The following is a 17,205-nucleotide window of genomic DNA, read 5'->3' on the forward strand; positions in this document are numbered from 1 at the left end:
GAATGATTTCTGAAGGATCGTGTGACTGGAGTAATGATGCTAAAAATTCAGCTTTGAAATCACAAGAATAAATTGCATTTTAAAATATGTTCAAATAGAAAACAGTTATTTTAAATAGTAAAACTATTTATACATTTTACTGTTTTTGCTGTACTTCGGATCAAATAAACGCAACGCAGACTTGATGAGCAGAAGAAAATAAAATCTTTTTGACTGGTAGTGCATGTACATCTTTGACGCTCTGAAAAGAATAACCTTTCACTGCATACCAAGTACAATCAAATATAATAAAACTAAATCAGTGTTGGAGAAGGTAGACCAGGTAAATTACAGATTTGTGTCTGGTTTGGGATTGAGTTTCATTTCTTATTGAAAGAAGAAGTGAAGCCATCATTCTAAAAACCAAGCACTTCTCATTAATTGGTTTATGAGGTCAAAAAAAAGCACCTTTTTTGCAAAACTCTCTTTTAGCAACCCCTAAAAACATAGATTGCATTTTAGCACAAAGTAGTATCTAATTTTACGACGTTGAATAACAAACTTCAGTAAAGCAATCCAAAACACGCACACACAAAGGGCCTCTGTTAGTTTGAAAATACAAAATACACTTTATTATCTTCCATTCCCGCACCCAAGGTCTTTCTCCCAGTGAGCAAGTGCTTACTAAGCAAGTCACGTAGGAACTTGTCTGCCTTCCCTGCTAATTGTGGGATGATGATGATAATGAGCCGTGATTCACTTCATGAAGTATGATCATCTCCACCAAGACAAAAGTTACCTTGGCTGAGTGAACAATGCATTCTTAGCAGTCCAGCGTTGCACATACGCATTACATTCATACCTTACGCACTTGACATATTTCAAGCACAATATTGAGACTTTATTTTTGAAATATTTCTCAACACTTTTGACGTAACACACAAAAAGCGCTAACAAACAAAACAAAACAAAACAAAACAAAACAAAAAAAAAAATCAACTCTCTAATCTCTAATGTAAAACATGAGCAGACAATCCAGATGACATAATTAATATCATAAAAGATTTTTCCTCTACTATCCAACATTAAACAGGGATAATTTTACAGATTGCACATCAAAAAGCATTGAATATCTTCTGTGGTTGCCATTTGACCCCCAAAATGCTTTTTTTTTCTCTTAATTGCATTGTAGTGCACTTTTGCAGATATGATTTGGCATTTATCCCTTTGCTAATGCAGGTCTTACCGGTTCCTAATGAAATTGCCATGTTCACAGAAAGATCTCGCTTCCTGTGTAGTTCATGGTTCATGTACATGGAGCGGTAAACAAGTTCACATAATCTCCCTTATTAAGCTGCAAATCCATTGCAGTTTTCGGTAGATTCAGCATTGAATCAGTCGCAACTGTCGGTCAACTGATGAGAATGACAGTGTCGTCTTTGGGAACCCTGCAAAAATGGCACAAAATAGGTATATCGTGAGTTGCCGGTTCGTATATTTGTACATACTGAAAGCAGTCTTTGATCCAACTTACAATGCAGTTTTGAGTTCTGATGGTTTTTCAGGGAAGATTTTGGTTGCACAGCTTTCAACCTCTATATAAATTTGTTTGGTTGCATTTTCCAAAGGAAGTGAAAGTAAAGATTCCTAAAGAAACTCGATTTTTGAGTCCTGAAAACCTCGCAGGTTAGTTTCGTGCCAAATTAGGTAAATTCCTTAAATGCCATCGAAAGTCTTTTTGTTGGTTAGATCAGTAATATTCTATTCATATTCTATGGTTTGGGGTTAGTTAAAATGAATAAAAAAATAAATAAAAATATGATAAATAAATATAATACATAAATACACATAAAGCAATTAATATTTTATTTTAAATTAAACTGATCAAAAGTGGCAGTAAACACTTTACAGTTGTTATAAAAATGTAAATAAAAAAATACATAATATTTTAAAATCTATTAAAATAGAAAATAGATATTTTTAAATTGTAATAATATTTTGCATATTTACAGTTTTACTGTGTTTTTGCTATCATATAAATGCAGCCTTGTTAAAAAATTGAAATTGGCATGTAAAATTATTTATTTATTATTATAATTAATTATTGAAATAAAAATATTTGATATTACATTTTTACAAATTCTGGCAGTATAAAAAAAAATAAATGTTTGCTATTGACATGTTAATTAATTAATTAAAATGTATTTATTTATTTAATTACTACTACTACTACTACTTTTATTATTTTTATTATTGAAATGAAAATGATGCCACCATTTACTCACTCTGATGCTGCCCAGACTCAGTTTTATTTATTTTATTTTACGTTTTTACAAATTCTGGCAGTATTAAAAAAATAAAATAAAAAATAAAATAAAACAAACCAAATAAAAAAACAAAAAGGAAAAACAAAAATAAAAACAGAAAAAAAACAACAACAACGAAACCAAAACATAACCCAATCTAAATAAATAAATAAACAAACTAAATTAATCTAGACACCCAAGCAAAAAATAAACAAACAAAATGCAACAAAACAGAAAAATAAAACAAAAACAGAATAAACAAAAAAAATACTTTCCCTTATATGAAGAATCATTTTGTATTTATTTGTTTGTTGTTTGTTTATTTATTTATTTATTTATTCAGAAAGAAAGGCAATAAAATTGGTTTTGAAAAAATATGATATAAGTACAGGTAATGATAGTTTTCATTTTTGTGTGAACTAACCTATGAGAACATAGATAGATAGATAGATAGATTTTTTTCATTTATTATATAAATTATTAGGAGTTAAAGCGTGTCCCGCTGAAAAAAAGTTTCAGCAAAATGTTCAGGTATTTTGGATTTTTTCTTTTTGGTTTTTCGCCGGATCAGAACCAAACCAGTGCAGGGAGATTCTCTGTAGAGCGAATATCAATAATTATCAAAAAAAAAAAAGTCTAACTTTCGACTCACCATCGCAAAGGGACCCCATTACGTTCGAAAGGGGCAGGGCCACTTTTAGTAATATGCCTATAACTCCCGAACAGAATGAGTTATCTTCGCCAAACTCTGCACACGTATGTAAGAGCTCAATCTGAGGTCGCAGGACAAAAATCACAGAGCTTGGCCACCTGGTGGCGCTATGAGAGGGGAAAAACATAAAAATGGCCATACCTACGTCTTGATCCAAAGTTCCACAAGTGTCTATAAGGACATTTGCGTATCTCAAAAAACATGGCCAATTAAGTTTGAGCACCTATTAAACAAGGTTAATGAAGGCCTATCAGAATGAAACTCGGTGGGCCTGTTCAACTCACGGCCCTAAAGGTCTATGAGAAAGCTGAAATAAATTGGCCACTGGGAGGTGATATTGCATTTTCAAGGGTGTAAATGATTGTGCATTGCACATTTTTTGCATATACACGCGATATTCATATTCTCATTCTGGACAACTTTGCCTCTAGAACCACTGCTGTCAATCAGATCGTTTCTTAAATGGTTGAGAAAGTGTAAAAAGAAACTACTTTTGCAAACTAGTCCTAGGTTTTTCGCTCAATCTGGGAAAAAAAAACCCAAAACACTGCACTACAATTCTCTGGACTCTCTAGGTCAATAATGACCAAAAAATGTGAAATTTTAAAGTTCAAAATTTACACTTTAGGAAGATATAATGGGGTTGTTTAGAAAAGGGGCCTCTCTGAGTTAACCCAAAATCCTATAAAGCTTAAAGAAAAACTCAAAACTTCACAAAACCTGCTGAGCACATGAGACAGGTGATTCTAAACAAGCATGTGGTTTCATGTGGTTAAAGGAGAAGTTCACTTCCAGAACAACAATTTGCAAATAATTTACTCACCCCCTTGTCATCCAAGATGTTCATGTCTTTCTTTCTTCAGTCATAAAGAAATTATGGTCTTTGAGGAAAACATTTCAGCATTTTTCTTCATATAATGGACTTCATTGGTAGGGATGGGCGATATCTTATTGTTTGCGATATACCGGCAAAAAATTTTGCCCATGATAAGAATTAGTCTTCCCGTGGTAATAACGATAAATTCTAGTTGTTGACATATTTCTGTGTGCGACAGAGTGACATGCTGAAGGCGGACGTGAAACATCGCTAAATGAGGAGCTCCGATCTAGAACTGGTTTGGTCAAAACTGTGCAGCGTGTCAGAAATCGGTCTGAGCCTTGAATAACATTAACTGTACTAATAGCAAGTGTGTGATGCAGTTCACATTACATTACGTGTGTATTCAGTAAGGCTCACAACACCCTATTTGGGGTAAAAATAGGAAAGATAATACTTTTCTCTAAGAAACACGATTTCCCTGAATTATCGTCATCAATATCGTTATCGCAATAAATACCAGAAATTATCATGATAAATTTTTAAGCCCGTATCCGCCATCCCTATTCATTGGTGCCCCGATTTTGAACTTCCAAAATGTAGTTTAAATGCACCTTCAAAGGTGAAACGATCTGGTGAAACGATCTGTCATTTTTTTCAGAAAATAAAAATGTGTATACTTTTTAAGCACAAAAGCTCATGTAGCACAGGCTCTGGGATGTGCGTTCACGTGCTATTGAATCATGTCGAAAGGTCACACCGAACGTAGGCGGAAACACAGACTCTGTGTTTAAAAGTGAACACGCAAAGACTAAGAAAGTGCAAATAAGTCAAACGCTGTTTACAAACAAAAAGGTACAACGTGTCGGACGATTCTAAAGTTGTAGGAGAAAATAAGATGGAGTTTTTCGCCATTCTCTACCTTTTTTAGCCGGAGTACACAGATGATGAACTTAGATGTGATTCGTAGTAATGGGAAGTTCGGATCATTTTACCGACTCGGACCTTTGAGTCTTGTTCAGCAAAATGAACAAATCTTTTTGAGTCATTTCGTTCATTTAGCAAAATCAGCATCATGTGACAGTCCCATAAGATGAACGAACGACTCAAAAAACCCAAAGACTCCAAACTAATTCCAGTACAGAATCTAACAGGATGTTGCGCATGTGCGACTGAACGAATCACTCCCCGAGACGACTCGTTCTTCCCGAGTCACATTAAAGATTCGTTCAAAATGAATGAATCGTTCAAGAACGACATGTGGACGTGCATCCCAGAGCCTGTGCTACACAAGCTTTTGTGCTTAAAGTATACAAATTTAAATTTTTCGAAAACAATGACCGATCGTTTCGCTAGACAAGACCCTTCTTCCTCGACTGGGATCATTTAGAGCCCTTTGAAGCTGCATTTAAACTACATTTTGGAAGTTCAAATTCGGGGCACCAATGAAGTCCATTATATGCAGAAAAATCCTGAAATGTTTTCCTCAAAAAACATAATTTCTTTATGACTGAAGACAGAAAGACATGAACATCTTGGATGACAAGGGGGTGAGTAACATTATTTGTAAATTGTTGTTCTGGAAGTGAAGTTATTTTAGAATTTTTAGAAAAAAAAAAAAAAAAAAAAAAAAAGTAAAAATTTATAATGGGGTGTTTAAAAGATAACAATATAGACTGAATCACTCAGCCAACCAGTTTTTCAGTTTTTCTGTCTGCCAGATGAAAAGATACTGAAATATAATTCTGGTCCACTTGTAGAGCAGGAACAACAGTTGATCTAATCTGAAGAGATGATGGAAGATTCCCGTAAAACCCAATTTAATCCCAAAGTACTGTAATATCCATACTGAAATCCAGTCAGTACAGCATAAGTGGCTTTTAACCTGATATTTAGACGCAGCATCAAATTATAGCCGGGCTTTCCCTCGCATCTGACACTCAAGCAAACAATGAGTCCTTCGTTCGGAGTTCGGTTTCACGTTTTCTCGCATTGCAACTCAAAACAGCCAGAAACCTACAAGACAAAAAGCTCTAACAATATTCCCCAAAGGAAAAAAAAAAAGCTCCGAACAATAATGGGCATCATTATGGGGGCAACTTTTTCTTTTCTAAACTCTCGTTTGTTTATCATTCCTTCAAGGCAAGGGGAAGCCTTTTTTTTTTTTCCCACAGAGAACATTTCTCTGTAATCAGCACTTTGCTGGGTGTGTCCGTCTTTCTCTCCCACCACTAATTCCATTTCTCATGCCATAGTGGGCTGACCTCAGCTCTGGAGGAAACACGGCTGCCCTGCAGCTGATGTCTGCGATTATATACTGTACCTTTTGCAGCAACACAGCAGAACCGAAGGGTGGACGGTTTCGGCTTCGCCGCGCTCTGGGCCGACCCCCTCCTGCCCCTGGAGGGGGAAACCCTCCTTCTGCCCTGTCAAAAACCGCTGGAGCTCTGTCATGGGGAAGCCTGTCGTTTGGTAACCCTAGACGAAAAGGAGAAGTTGATATGAAGCGCAACACACAAGTACAGTACAGCACAGGTTTTTATTCGTTGAATTTATGTTCATGAAGTTCATGTTCAAAATCATGACACCACTTACTCAGTCCTGATGCTGTCCTGACTCAGTTTTATTTATTTTATATTACTTTTTTTTAAATTCTGGCAGTATAAAAACAAAACAAAAACCAAAAAACCCAGCCCTGAAACAAAACATATCAAAACACCCACAAAAAAACAAAAACAAACATCAACAAAAACCAAGAGCAAAACAGAAGAGAAAAAAAAAAAAACCACTTTCCCTTGAATAGAAACGCTGTGGCATTTTGTCTAAGATTTTATTTATTTATTTATTTATTTGGTGTTAGAAAATAAAATTGGTTTGGAAAAATATGAGTAACTGATGACAGTTTTTATTTTTGTGAACTAACCTGTAAAGACCATTTAAAAATAAATAAATAAAAATACATAAAATATTTACATTTATAATAAAGTGTTTAATAACAAAAAACAAACAACAAAAAAACAAGACCAAAACAGAAGAAAAAATAAATAAATAAATAAATAATTTACTTTCCCTTAAATAGAAAAGCTGTGACATTTTGTCTAAGATTTTATTTATTTATTTATTTATTTGGCATAAGATTGAAAATAAAAATTGGTTTGGAAAAATGTGAGTAACTGATGACAGTTGTTATTTTTGTGAACTAACCCAGAAATAAATTAATAAAAGTACATAAAATATTTACATTTATAATAAAGTGTTTAATCTAAGTCTTTAAAGCAAAGTCAGTCCCTGTTACATTTTTTTGTCTATTTTTTTTTTTTTTTTTTTTTTTGGAAAGACAAATATGAAGCGCTACAAACAAGTACAGTATAGTACAGCTTTTTACTTGTTTAATTTTATTCAACCTACAAAATACATCTAGAAATGAAAACGATGCCACCATTTACTTATGCTGATGCTGTCCTGATTTATTCTATATTACTTTTTCATAAATTCTGGCAGTATTAAAATAAAAAACAAAAAAACAAAACAAAACAAAACAAACAAACAAACAAACAAAAAAAAACACACTCTCTCTCCTCAAAAAAAAAACAAAAAAAAATAAATAAATAAAAATCCAAATAAAAATGAATAATCAAAACAGAACAAAAAGACAGAAAAAATAAAAAAACAAATAAAAATAACCCAATCAATCATAATTCCAAACAAAAAACATCCACAAGAAAAACAAGCAAGCAAAAATCAACAAAACTGGGGGAAAAAATAAAATGAAATAAAATAAAAACAAAACAAATTTACTTTCACTTATGTGGAGAAGCTTTTAGCACATAAAAAAAATGCCCCTACTCCTTCAAAAAACAAACAGAAACAAAAAGAAAGAACCAAAATAAAATAAAATGAAACCTGAAAAACAAAACATAACCAATTATAAAAAGAAACAAAACTGAATTAGAAACCCAAACAAAAGAACAAAATACCCACAAAAAACACAACCAAACAAAAATCAACCAAACAAAAATCAACAAAACAGAAGAAAAAATAAATAAATAAATAAATAAATAAAAAATAAAAACAGAACAAAAAACAAACAATTTACTTTCACTTATATGGAGAAGCTTTTGGCACATAAAAAAAATGCCCCTACTCCTTCAAAAAACAAACCAAATAAAAAAAGGAACACCAAAAACAACAAAAATAAATAAAATAAAACCTAAAAACAAAACATAACTGAATTTGGAAAAAAGGGAACAAAACTAAGAAACAAGAAAGAACAAACAATAAAATAAAACATTACCATAAAAAAATTACCATAAAACCTATGAAGGAAAAAAGTATTGTACAGCTTTTTGGGTTTTTTTTAAATTTTGTTCAACCTACAAGGAAATTTAATCTAGAAATGAAAATGATGCCACCATTTACTCGCTCTGATGCTGTCATGACTCAATTTTTTATTTATTTTATAATATATTTATTGTACTATTATTATTATTATTATTATTATTATTATTATTATTATTATTATTAGTTTATTTATTTGTTTATTTAACAAAATCTAGCGGTATAAAAGCAAAGAGAAAAAGACAAATAAAAAGGGGAAAAAAAAAAAATAAATAAAACAAAACATAACCCAATCAGCAAGAAAACAAACAAAACAAAACTAGAAACCCAAACAAAAACAACAAAAAGAAAGAAAAAAAAAAAAAAAAAAAAAAAAAAAAACACAAAAAAGTAACAAAAAACAGAACAAAAAATTTAAACCCAAGCAAAAACAAACAAAAATATCCCAATAAAAAAACTGAACAAAACAAAAACAGAAAATGAAACAAAAACAAACAAAAAAAAAAAAAAAAAAAAACTGAAAACAAAACATAACTGAATAAAAAAAGAACAAAACAAAACAAAAATAGAAGCCCAAGCAAAAGCAAACTAACAAAAAAAAAAAAAAAAAAAAAACCACAATCTAACCCCCAAAAACACTTAAAGAAAACAACCCAATCAGTGAAAACAAACCAAACAAAAATAGAAAACCAAACAAAAACAGAAAAAAAGAAAAAAAAAAAAAAACACTAAAAACAAAACAAAACCAAAATAGAAGCCCAAGTAAAAACATACTAATAAAAAAAAAAAAAACTTGTAATTTCTAAGATTTCTTTTTCAAATTAGAAACCAAATTAAAATTGGTTTGGAAAAATATTGGTTTGGAGTGAACTAACCTATGAAGAGAATGAATAAAAACACAAATATTTACATTTATAATGTTTCATATTTATAAAGTGTAATTTAAATTATTTATTATATAAATTATATCACCACTTTTTTTTTTTCTTTGGATGGTGGAAAGAGGACAAGAAAAATAATAGAATAAAGAGTGGTAACGAGTCAGAAATGTCACAACCCGGTTCGAACTGACATCATTGTGAACATTTCAGTTCAATGTGTTGGAACGTGTGCGCCAACCACTAAACCATGGAGAAACTCTATTACTAACCAGGCACAGTACGTTAAGCTGATGGTACCTTGATGGTCTCGTAAGCGTCTGTGATAAGGGCGATGAAGAGACTGAGCACCATGTAGATGAAGAGCGAAATGAACGAGTAGAGATAAGCTCGGCTGAAGAGCCAAACCATAGTGTTCTTCTGCTCAAACTCAGCAAACGTAGGGAACATGTCGTCCCCGTTGACCAGGGAGAAGAGACACTCGGCCACACGACTCAGACCTTCAAACTGAACAGATTAAATATGCACATTAAGATACACTGCCATCTGCTGGACATAAGACTACAAAGGAAGTTTATTACAGTACAAACACTAGTACTCAATACTAACATGTATGGAGCGGGTTTTTATTTTTTGACACATTGATTCACCTTCTCATGATAGGGTCCCAGAACAATCCATCCACAGAAGGTGTAACCGAGGTAAATCATTCCTGCGCAGCAGCAGAAGCGCAAGACCTTTGGTAAGGCCGCTCGCATTGTGAGGATAAGCACCTGTGTTGTCAGAAAAATTATTTTAGGGCCCTAACAAATGATTGCTCTTAGGTAATCAGCTTTGTTGCATAACTAGCAGTCAATGAAACATGTGTACTCCATCCTGGGCAACCTTACCATTATATTTAAAATGTATCATTTTAAATGTGATTTTGTGTATTTTGACTTGCATTGTATTTTTCGAAGTATCCCAGGTATCTTATGACGCCCACCCAGACCATTAGAGTCGATGTTCCCAGGAAGATGCTGCAGACGTCATAGTTGGTCAAGCTCTGCGAAGAGAAAGGACTTTATTAGTGCTATGTAGGCCAGATGAGTGCAAAGTAAACATTACATAAAATGGTTTAATTGTCGTGCTTTAAATAATCTTACAGCACAGGTTCAAAGTCTAATGACTATTATGTGTATCTGTAAAAAAAGTTGCGTAATGTTGGACAAAAGGCAGAATCGGTGCAGCCGTTTAAAAGAAACGTGTACATTTTTTCCAGTTAAATTTAGAAACTAAGATCAAATCATTTTTGGAACTTAAGCACATTTTAGTCCAAAGTTAAACTAATTACTAGTTACTAATTAATTTTAATTTAATAGAATAAAAACATTAATATAATTAATACCTGGCGATAAAACGAAGCACAATTTCCCATCCAATTTAAATTACCTTACCTAAAAAGCTTTTAAATGAACAAAATAAACACACTAACATAGTAATTAATACACAACAGTTTAAAAAATATATTTATAAAGAGTTTGTTTCCAACAAAATTCAGAAATTCAACTCATGATTTTTAATTAACATTCCAAATATAGACCAAAAAAGGTAAATGAACGAAACAAAAAAACTATTATAAAACAAATAACGATAAAAATATTTAAATGTATAAAGTGTTTGTTTCCAACTATCTTTAGAAACTCGAATGTTAATATTAAGTACATTTATCTCTAATTAAGAACGTCTGATTGTCTGACTAAAAAAAAAGTAATAAATAAAAAAATAAATACATAAATGAATTTTTTTTATTAATTCTTTTAACATAAATGAAATAATAAATTAATTAAAAATGCTAATATAAAATATTCATTTAATTTAATCATTTAAAATTTAATTTTAATCATTTTTACCAAAAATATAAAAGAAGAAATGAATTAATGTTTCTTATAGTAATTTTTAATACTAAAATTTCACCTTCAAAATCAGTTGATTTTTAAGGAAAATTAAGTATGTTTTCCCTCCAAATTTATTCATACATAAATATACATAAATATATATATATATATATATATATATATATATATATTTAAAGTATAAATTGTTTAATATGAGCCATTAATATAATATATTGATTTAAATTATAAAAAACGAGTACATATGATTGGGCTTGAAGAGACCTTGAGTTTGCAGAAAGGCGCTATATAAAATAAACATTATTATTATTATTATTATTATTACCTTATCAAAAGTAAGTAATAAATTAAAATGAAATAAAATAAATGAATTTTATTTTTATTAATTCATTTAAAATAAATGAATTGATAAATGAATAATTAAAAATGCTCAAATAAAATGATATTCGTTCAATTCATTAAAATATTAACTAATATTAAGGAAAATTTTCCTTCAAAAATATAAATTATCCAAAATATAAAAGAATGAAAGATATTTCTAATACTAAAATCTCACCTTCCAATGAAAATTATGTATATTTTCCCTCCAAATGTAAATTACTTCATAATAATGTTTTCAAACAGTAAAAACAAAGTTTAAATATTACTATAATAAACAGATAAAAATAAAAATAATAATATTTAAACTGAAGTGTTTAATATGGCCATCAATATAATATGTTGATTTATTTTTTTTTTTATTAAATACATTTGATTATCTTACCAAAAATAAAAGGAATAAATTAAAACTGAATAAAAATAAATACAATTAATAAGTGAATCCCCCTCCAAATGTAAATTACTTAACAATAAATGATTTTAAACCATAAACAAATGTAAATATTAATATAATACATAACAATAAAAATAATATTTAAACTACTGTTTAATATGAGCCATTAATATGTTGATTTAAAAAAAAAAATAAAGTAATAAATTAAAATTAAATAAAATAAATGAATTTTATTTAGTATTAATTTATTTAAAATTAATTAAGCTAATATAAACTTGTATTCATTAAAATATTCAATTAAATTAAGCACAATTTCCCTTTTAAAAATGTAATATATAAAAGAAACAAATATATAAAAGAATGATTTCTAATACTAAAATTTCACCTTTAAAATCAATTGATTTTAAATTCAAATGAAGTATATTCATAACTTATCTTACATCATAAACAGTTTAAATATTAATAAATACATAAAAATAATATTTAAACTATAAAGTGTTTAATATGAGCTATTAATACATGTTAATTTAAATAAAAAAAATTAAGTACATTTAATTACCTTACCAAAAATAAAGTAATAAATTAAAATTAAATAAAAATAAATGAATTTTATTTTTATTAATTCATTTAAAATAAATGAACTGATAAATGAATAAATTACAAATGCTCAAATAAAATCATGTTTAATTCTTTAAAATATTCACTAAAATTAAGGAAAATTTCCCTTCAGAAATATAAATTACCAAAAATATAAAAGAATGAAAGATATTTCTAATACTAATTTCTAATACTAAAATTTCACCTTCAAAATCAATTGATTTTAAATGAAAATTAAGTATATTTTCCCTCCAAATGTAAATTACTTCATAATAAATTATTTTTTTAAACCATAAACAAAGTTTAAATATTACTAAATATTGCTATAATAAATAAATATAATTTTATTTATATTAATTCATTTAAAATAAATTGATAAATTAATTAAAAACGCTAATACAAAATGATATTCATATCAATAAGTATATTTTCACTACAAATATAAATTATTTAACAATAAATTATTTTTAAAACCATAAACAAAATTTAAATATTAATATAATAAATTAATTAATAAATAATAATAATAATACTTACACTATAAAGTGGTTATTATGAGTCATTAATATAATATGTTGATTAAAAAAAAAAAAAAAAGCTGTTTATGGGTGGGAGGAATTTCTCCTACAGACCACTTAATAACATACATTACTATCAGCATTTGTTTTTTTTTTATTTGGGGAAGTAAAATTTTGTCAGCAACTGAAAATATTTAATGCATCACCTTAGCCTGTATTTCCATTTTTAGTATCGATCCAATAATGGCCATCACATCGCTGACAATCACCAAGATGTACCAGCCATTCAAGAACTCCCTCTGATCATCTTCACACACTTTGAGATTATAATTCTCAAGACAGAAGCTAGAAAAGCGCTGCAGAGAGAGGAAGTGACACATGAAGGAAACACTGACAGAACACAAAATATAACAGCATGAGTTCACCTTGAGTCACTATGACAGAACATCAAAAATAACTGATGCAGATTTAAAGAATGCTAACATATCTGTAATACAGAAAGAGTTTAAAGCAGGTTTACCTGAAGTAACCTCACAGCGAGTATAATGGACCGTGTGCACAGCACTGCAGAAATCAGACACACTACAATAACGAAGCCATCAAAGATCAGGTAGTAGTGAGTGTTTTTCTGAGCTGAAAGAGACAATAACAAACTAAAGTTAACATGGCTATGTCATAAAATTTAAAACGTATTTCTTAGGGCTGTCACGATTCCTCGATTAAATCTAATTACTCAGTTATTTTTCTGCATTTCGCCTGAGTAGATTAACCGGCAAATTACCGGAAGTGGCGCATTCCACAGACAAGAATCGACGAAACGCATTATTACGAAACATCCCTGGTGAAAAAACCAGCATATGCTGGTAGGCATGTTTTGATGCTGGTTCATGCTGGTCCTTGACCAGCAACATGACCAGCAAAAACCAGCATCAAAACATACCTACCAGCATATGCTGGTTTTTTCACCAGGGATTAAAACCATTTTAAAACACAATAAAGCATAGTGCTATTGTGAATTCACAAAGGCAGGATTTAATTAAATAAACTAAACTCCATCTTTGCATATGCTGCGGGTTTGAGTCTTTATAACGTCCATCCGGCAACAGCGCAACATTCAATCCGATTTAAAAGGTAAATCATTTATAAACCTACGTCAACACGGGAGAATACATCATTAGCTTTTTAAATATGCTAACCCTTCATCGCTACTTCAAAATAAACGTTAAACTGTTTCGATGTCCACATGCTCTTCTTCATGAAATGCAGTGGCTGTAGCCTTTCTATCATAAAGAACTGACCAAATATGAAATATTAAGTGGACATTTGAATGAAATGTTGTTTAGTCCATATTAAACAAGGATTAACGTGTAAAAACAATCGTCAGGCCGTTGGCGCCCTCTCCAGGCAGTAAAACCATATGTGACCCTGGACCACAAAACTGTCATAAGTGTCATTTTTTTCGAAATTGAGATTTATACATCATATGAAAGCTGAATAAATAAGCTGTCCATTGATGTGTGGTTTGTTAGGTTTGTTATGACAATATTTAGCCGAGATACAACTGTTTGAAAATTTGGAAAAAAATAAAAATCTCCTTTGAAGTTGTCCAGATGAAGTTCTTAGCAATGCATATAACTAATCAAAAATGAAATTTTGATATATTTAAGGTAGAAAATTTACAAAATATCTTCATTGAACATGATCTTAACTTAATATACTAATGATTTTTGGCATAAAAGAAAAATTGATCATTTTGACCAATATAATGTATTTTTGGTTATTGGTACAAATATACTCGTGATACTTAAGACTGGTTTTGTGGTCTAGGGTCACATATGATTACTTGCTTTTGATATTTTATTTGAACCAGTTATTATTACCTCATTGCTATATGTGACCCTGGACCACAAAACCAAGTCTTAAGTCGCTGGGGTTCATTTGTAGCAATAGCCAAAAATACATTGTATGGGTCAAAATGATTGATTTTTCTTTTATGGCAAAAATCATTAGAAAATTAAGTAAAGATCATGTTCCATTCAGATACTTTGTAAAATTCCTACTGTAAATGTATGAAAACTTAATTTTTGATTAGTAATATACATTGTTAAGAACACTATTTGAAGAACTTTAAAGGTGATTTTCTCAATATTTTGATTTTTTTGCACCATCAGATTCCAGATTTTTAAATAGTTGTATCTCGGCTAAATATTGTCTTATCCTAACAAACATCAATGGAAAGCTTATTTATTCAGCTTTCATATGATGTATAAATCTCAATTTTGAAAAAATGACCCTTATGACTGGTTTTGTCATCCAGGGTCACATATGTGCATTTTAAGTCATTTTAAAGTCATTTTTAGTATTACAAAAATGCATCCGGTTACTTGATTAATCATCAGAATAATCAATTGGTTAGCAAAATAGTGGTTAGTGACAGCCCTGCTTGAATTAATCATGCTTGACCATAAGCATTCATTGTAGTTGATTAATTTTTTACATACCAGTTCCTGAAATCTTCCAGTTTTTGCACACACTACTAACCGCATCAAAATCAAGGGTCAGTTTCACCTTCCCGCTATGGTAACTGTTATCAAACACAATCTGCAAAGAATTCAACTGGACTTATTCAAGAAATACAAGCTAAAATGGGTGTAAATGGATTTTTATTGCAGAAAATGGACTTTACCTTCACAAAAAATGTGTAACAGTCTGGCAGCTCATGAGAACGAACCGTTTGCAAATTGATTCCTTTGAGCGCGAAAGTAATCTCAATATCAACAAGCCTGTATTTCAAACAAAACCCATAAGCAATTGAAACCAACAATTAAGAGTACTGGTTATACCATTTTAAGTTTTACAGACCTATAAAAATCCAACTCATAAAATGAAGCGTTGTTCATTCTCCATGTTTTACTAGACTCTGGATCAAGACTCAAGCAAACTAGAAAAGACAACAACAGTTCAGTTTAGACTATACACTATGATTCATATTAGATATTCACAATTTCTGAAAAACACGAAACCTGTTTCAAGCTCGGCATCAATATCAAACGGTTCCTCAGACGGTTCAGCGCTGCCTCTCTTGTAGCTCTTCTTACAGATGATTAAGGGCAGAAACTTTTCATTCTCCTCAGCGTAACTAACGGGACCTACAGACAGGTTTCCTAACTGGGAATACTGTTGAACAGATAATAATTGTTATAATGAGCTAGTTTTAACTTTCGATTTCCTCACTTAAAGATATTTTCATAATTGCATCCACTCATATTAGACAAAAAGACATTTTATAATTTAAATATTATTATAATTAACAGACATCCACTAAAAAAGAACACTAGATTGATTAGACAAAGACTGAAGTATTTGATGCTTTACATGGTCAGTATAAGAACAACAAAATTGCCTGTAGCATAATTAAAAGGATATTTTATCCAAAAATTACATTTCTGTATGTCGTTTCAAGCACATATGACCTTCGTTCTTCTTCGGAAGACAAATTAAGATATTTTTGATTAAATCCGAGAGCTTTCTGACCTTGAATAGACAGCAACACAACTGAAACGTTCAAACAGCCCAGAAATGTAATAAGGACATTGTTAAAATAGTTGAATAAAGTCATTATTTTAGTTTTCTTTGCGCACAGAAAGTATTCTCATAGCTTTATGACATTACGGTTGAACCACTGATGTCACATTGACTATTTTAACAATGTCCTTACTACCTTTCTGGGCCTTGAACATGTCAGTTGCATTGCTGTCTATGCAGGGTCAGAAAGCTCTCGGGAGTTCATCAGAAATATCTTAAATAGTGTTCTGAAGATGGTCGGCGCCAATAGCCTTGCGGTTAGTGCGCCGACATATAGCACAACTATGCTCGCGGCGACCCGAGTTCGAATCCTGCTTCGAGGTCATTTGCCGATCCTGCTTCCCCCTCTCTCCACCCAGTATTTCCTGTCATCTCTCTACTGTCCTGTCCATTAAAGACACAAAAAGCCCAAAAATATAACTTAAAAAAAAAAAAAAATAGTGTTCTGAAGATGAAGGAAGGTCTTACGGGTTTGTAACAGCATGAGGGTGAGTAATTCATGACAGAATTTTTTGGGTGAACTATCCTTTTAATCCTTATTAATTAATGGAAGAGAAAAAAATGGAGAACATGAAGCAAGATAAATAAAAAACGAATACAAACCTGATCTATGACGTAGTGTAAACTATCATATACATTCTGTCTGGTGTAGACAGAAATACTGTAGTCATCCTCATCCACACCACTGTAGCCTTTCAGAAATAAACTCTTAAAGGCCATTAGGTTCTCCTCCTTGTAGGAAACCACAAGCTGGTTATTCAGTCCAAACAGTATAAGCTTTGAAAAAACAGAGAAAGAGATATTTTCA

The 17,205-nt window shown here is 30.7% G+C and overlaps 1 protein-coding gene across 1 annotated transcript in view; it reads right to left on the bottom strand.

The window, feature by feature from the left end:
* Nucleotides 1-579: 579 nt before the first annotated feature.
* mcoln2 (mucolipin TRP cation channel 2) overlaps nt 580-17,205 on the bottom strand; it is a 20,915-nt gene continuing 4,289 nt past the window's right edge. Inside the window, exons 3-14 of the mRNA XM_051094997.1 lie at nt 17,001-17,174; nt 15,836-15,989; nt 15,675-15,753; nt 15,499-15,595; nt 15,314-15,413; nt 13,333-13,445; nt 13,019-13,168; nt 9,974-10,075; nt 9,681-9,803; nt 9,331-9,537; nt 6,138-6,292; nt 580-1,427 (exon numbers count right to left, since the gene is read on the bottom strand). Coding sequence (XP_050950954.1) covers nt 1,391-1,427; nt 6,138-6,292; nt 9,331-9,537; nt 9,681-9,803; nt 9,974-10,075; nt 13,019-13,168; nt 13,333-13,445; nt 15,314-15,413; nt 15,499-15,595; nt 15,675-15,753; nt 15,836-15,989; nt 17,001-17,174 — 1,491 coding nt within the window. The 3' untranslated portion in view covers nt 580-1,390. The remainder of the gene's footprint in view (nt 1,428-6,137; nt 6,293-9,330; nt 9,538-9,680; nt 9,804-9,973; nt 10,076-13,018; nt 13,169-13,332; nt 13,446-15,313; nt 15,414-15,498; nt 15,596-15,674; nt 15,754-15,835; nt 15,990-17,000; nt 17,175-17,205) is intronic.

The sequence above is a fragment of the Labeo rohita genome, chromosome 22, assembly GCF_022985175.1.
Source record: "Labeo rohita strain BAU-BD-2019 chromosome 22, IGBB_LRoh.1.0, whole genome shotgun sequence".
In the NCBI taxonomy this organism is placed as follows: domain Eukaryota; kingdom Metazoa; phylum Chordata; class Actinopteri; order Cypriniformes; family Cyprinidae; genus Labeo; species Labeo rohita.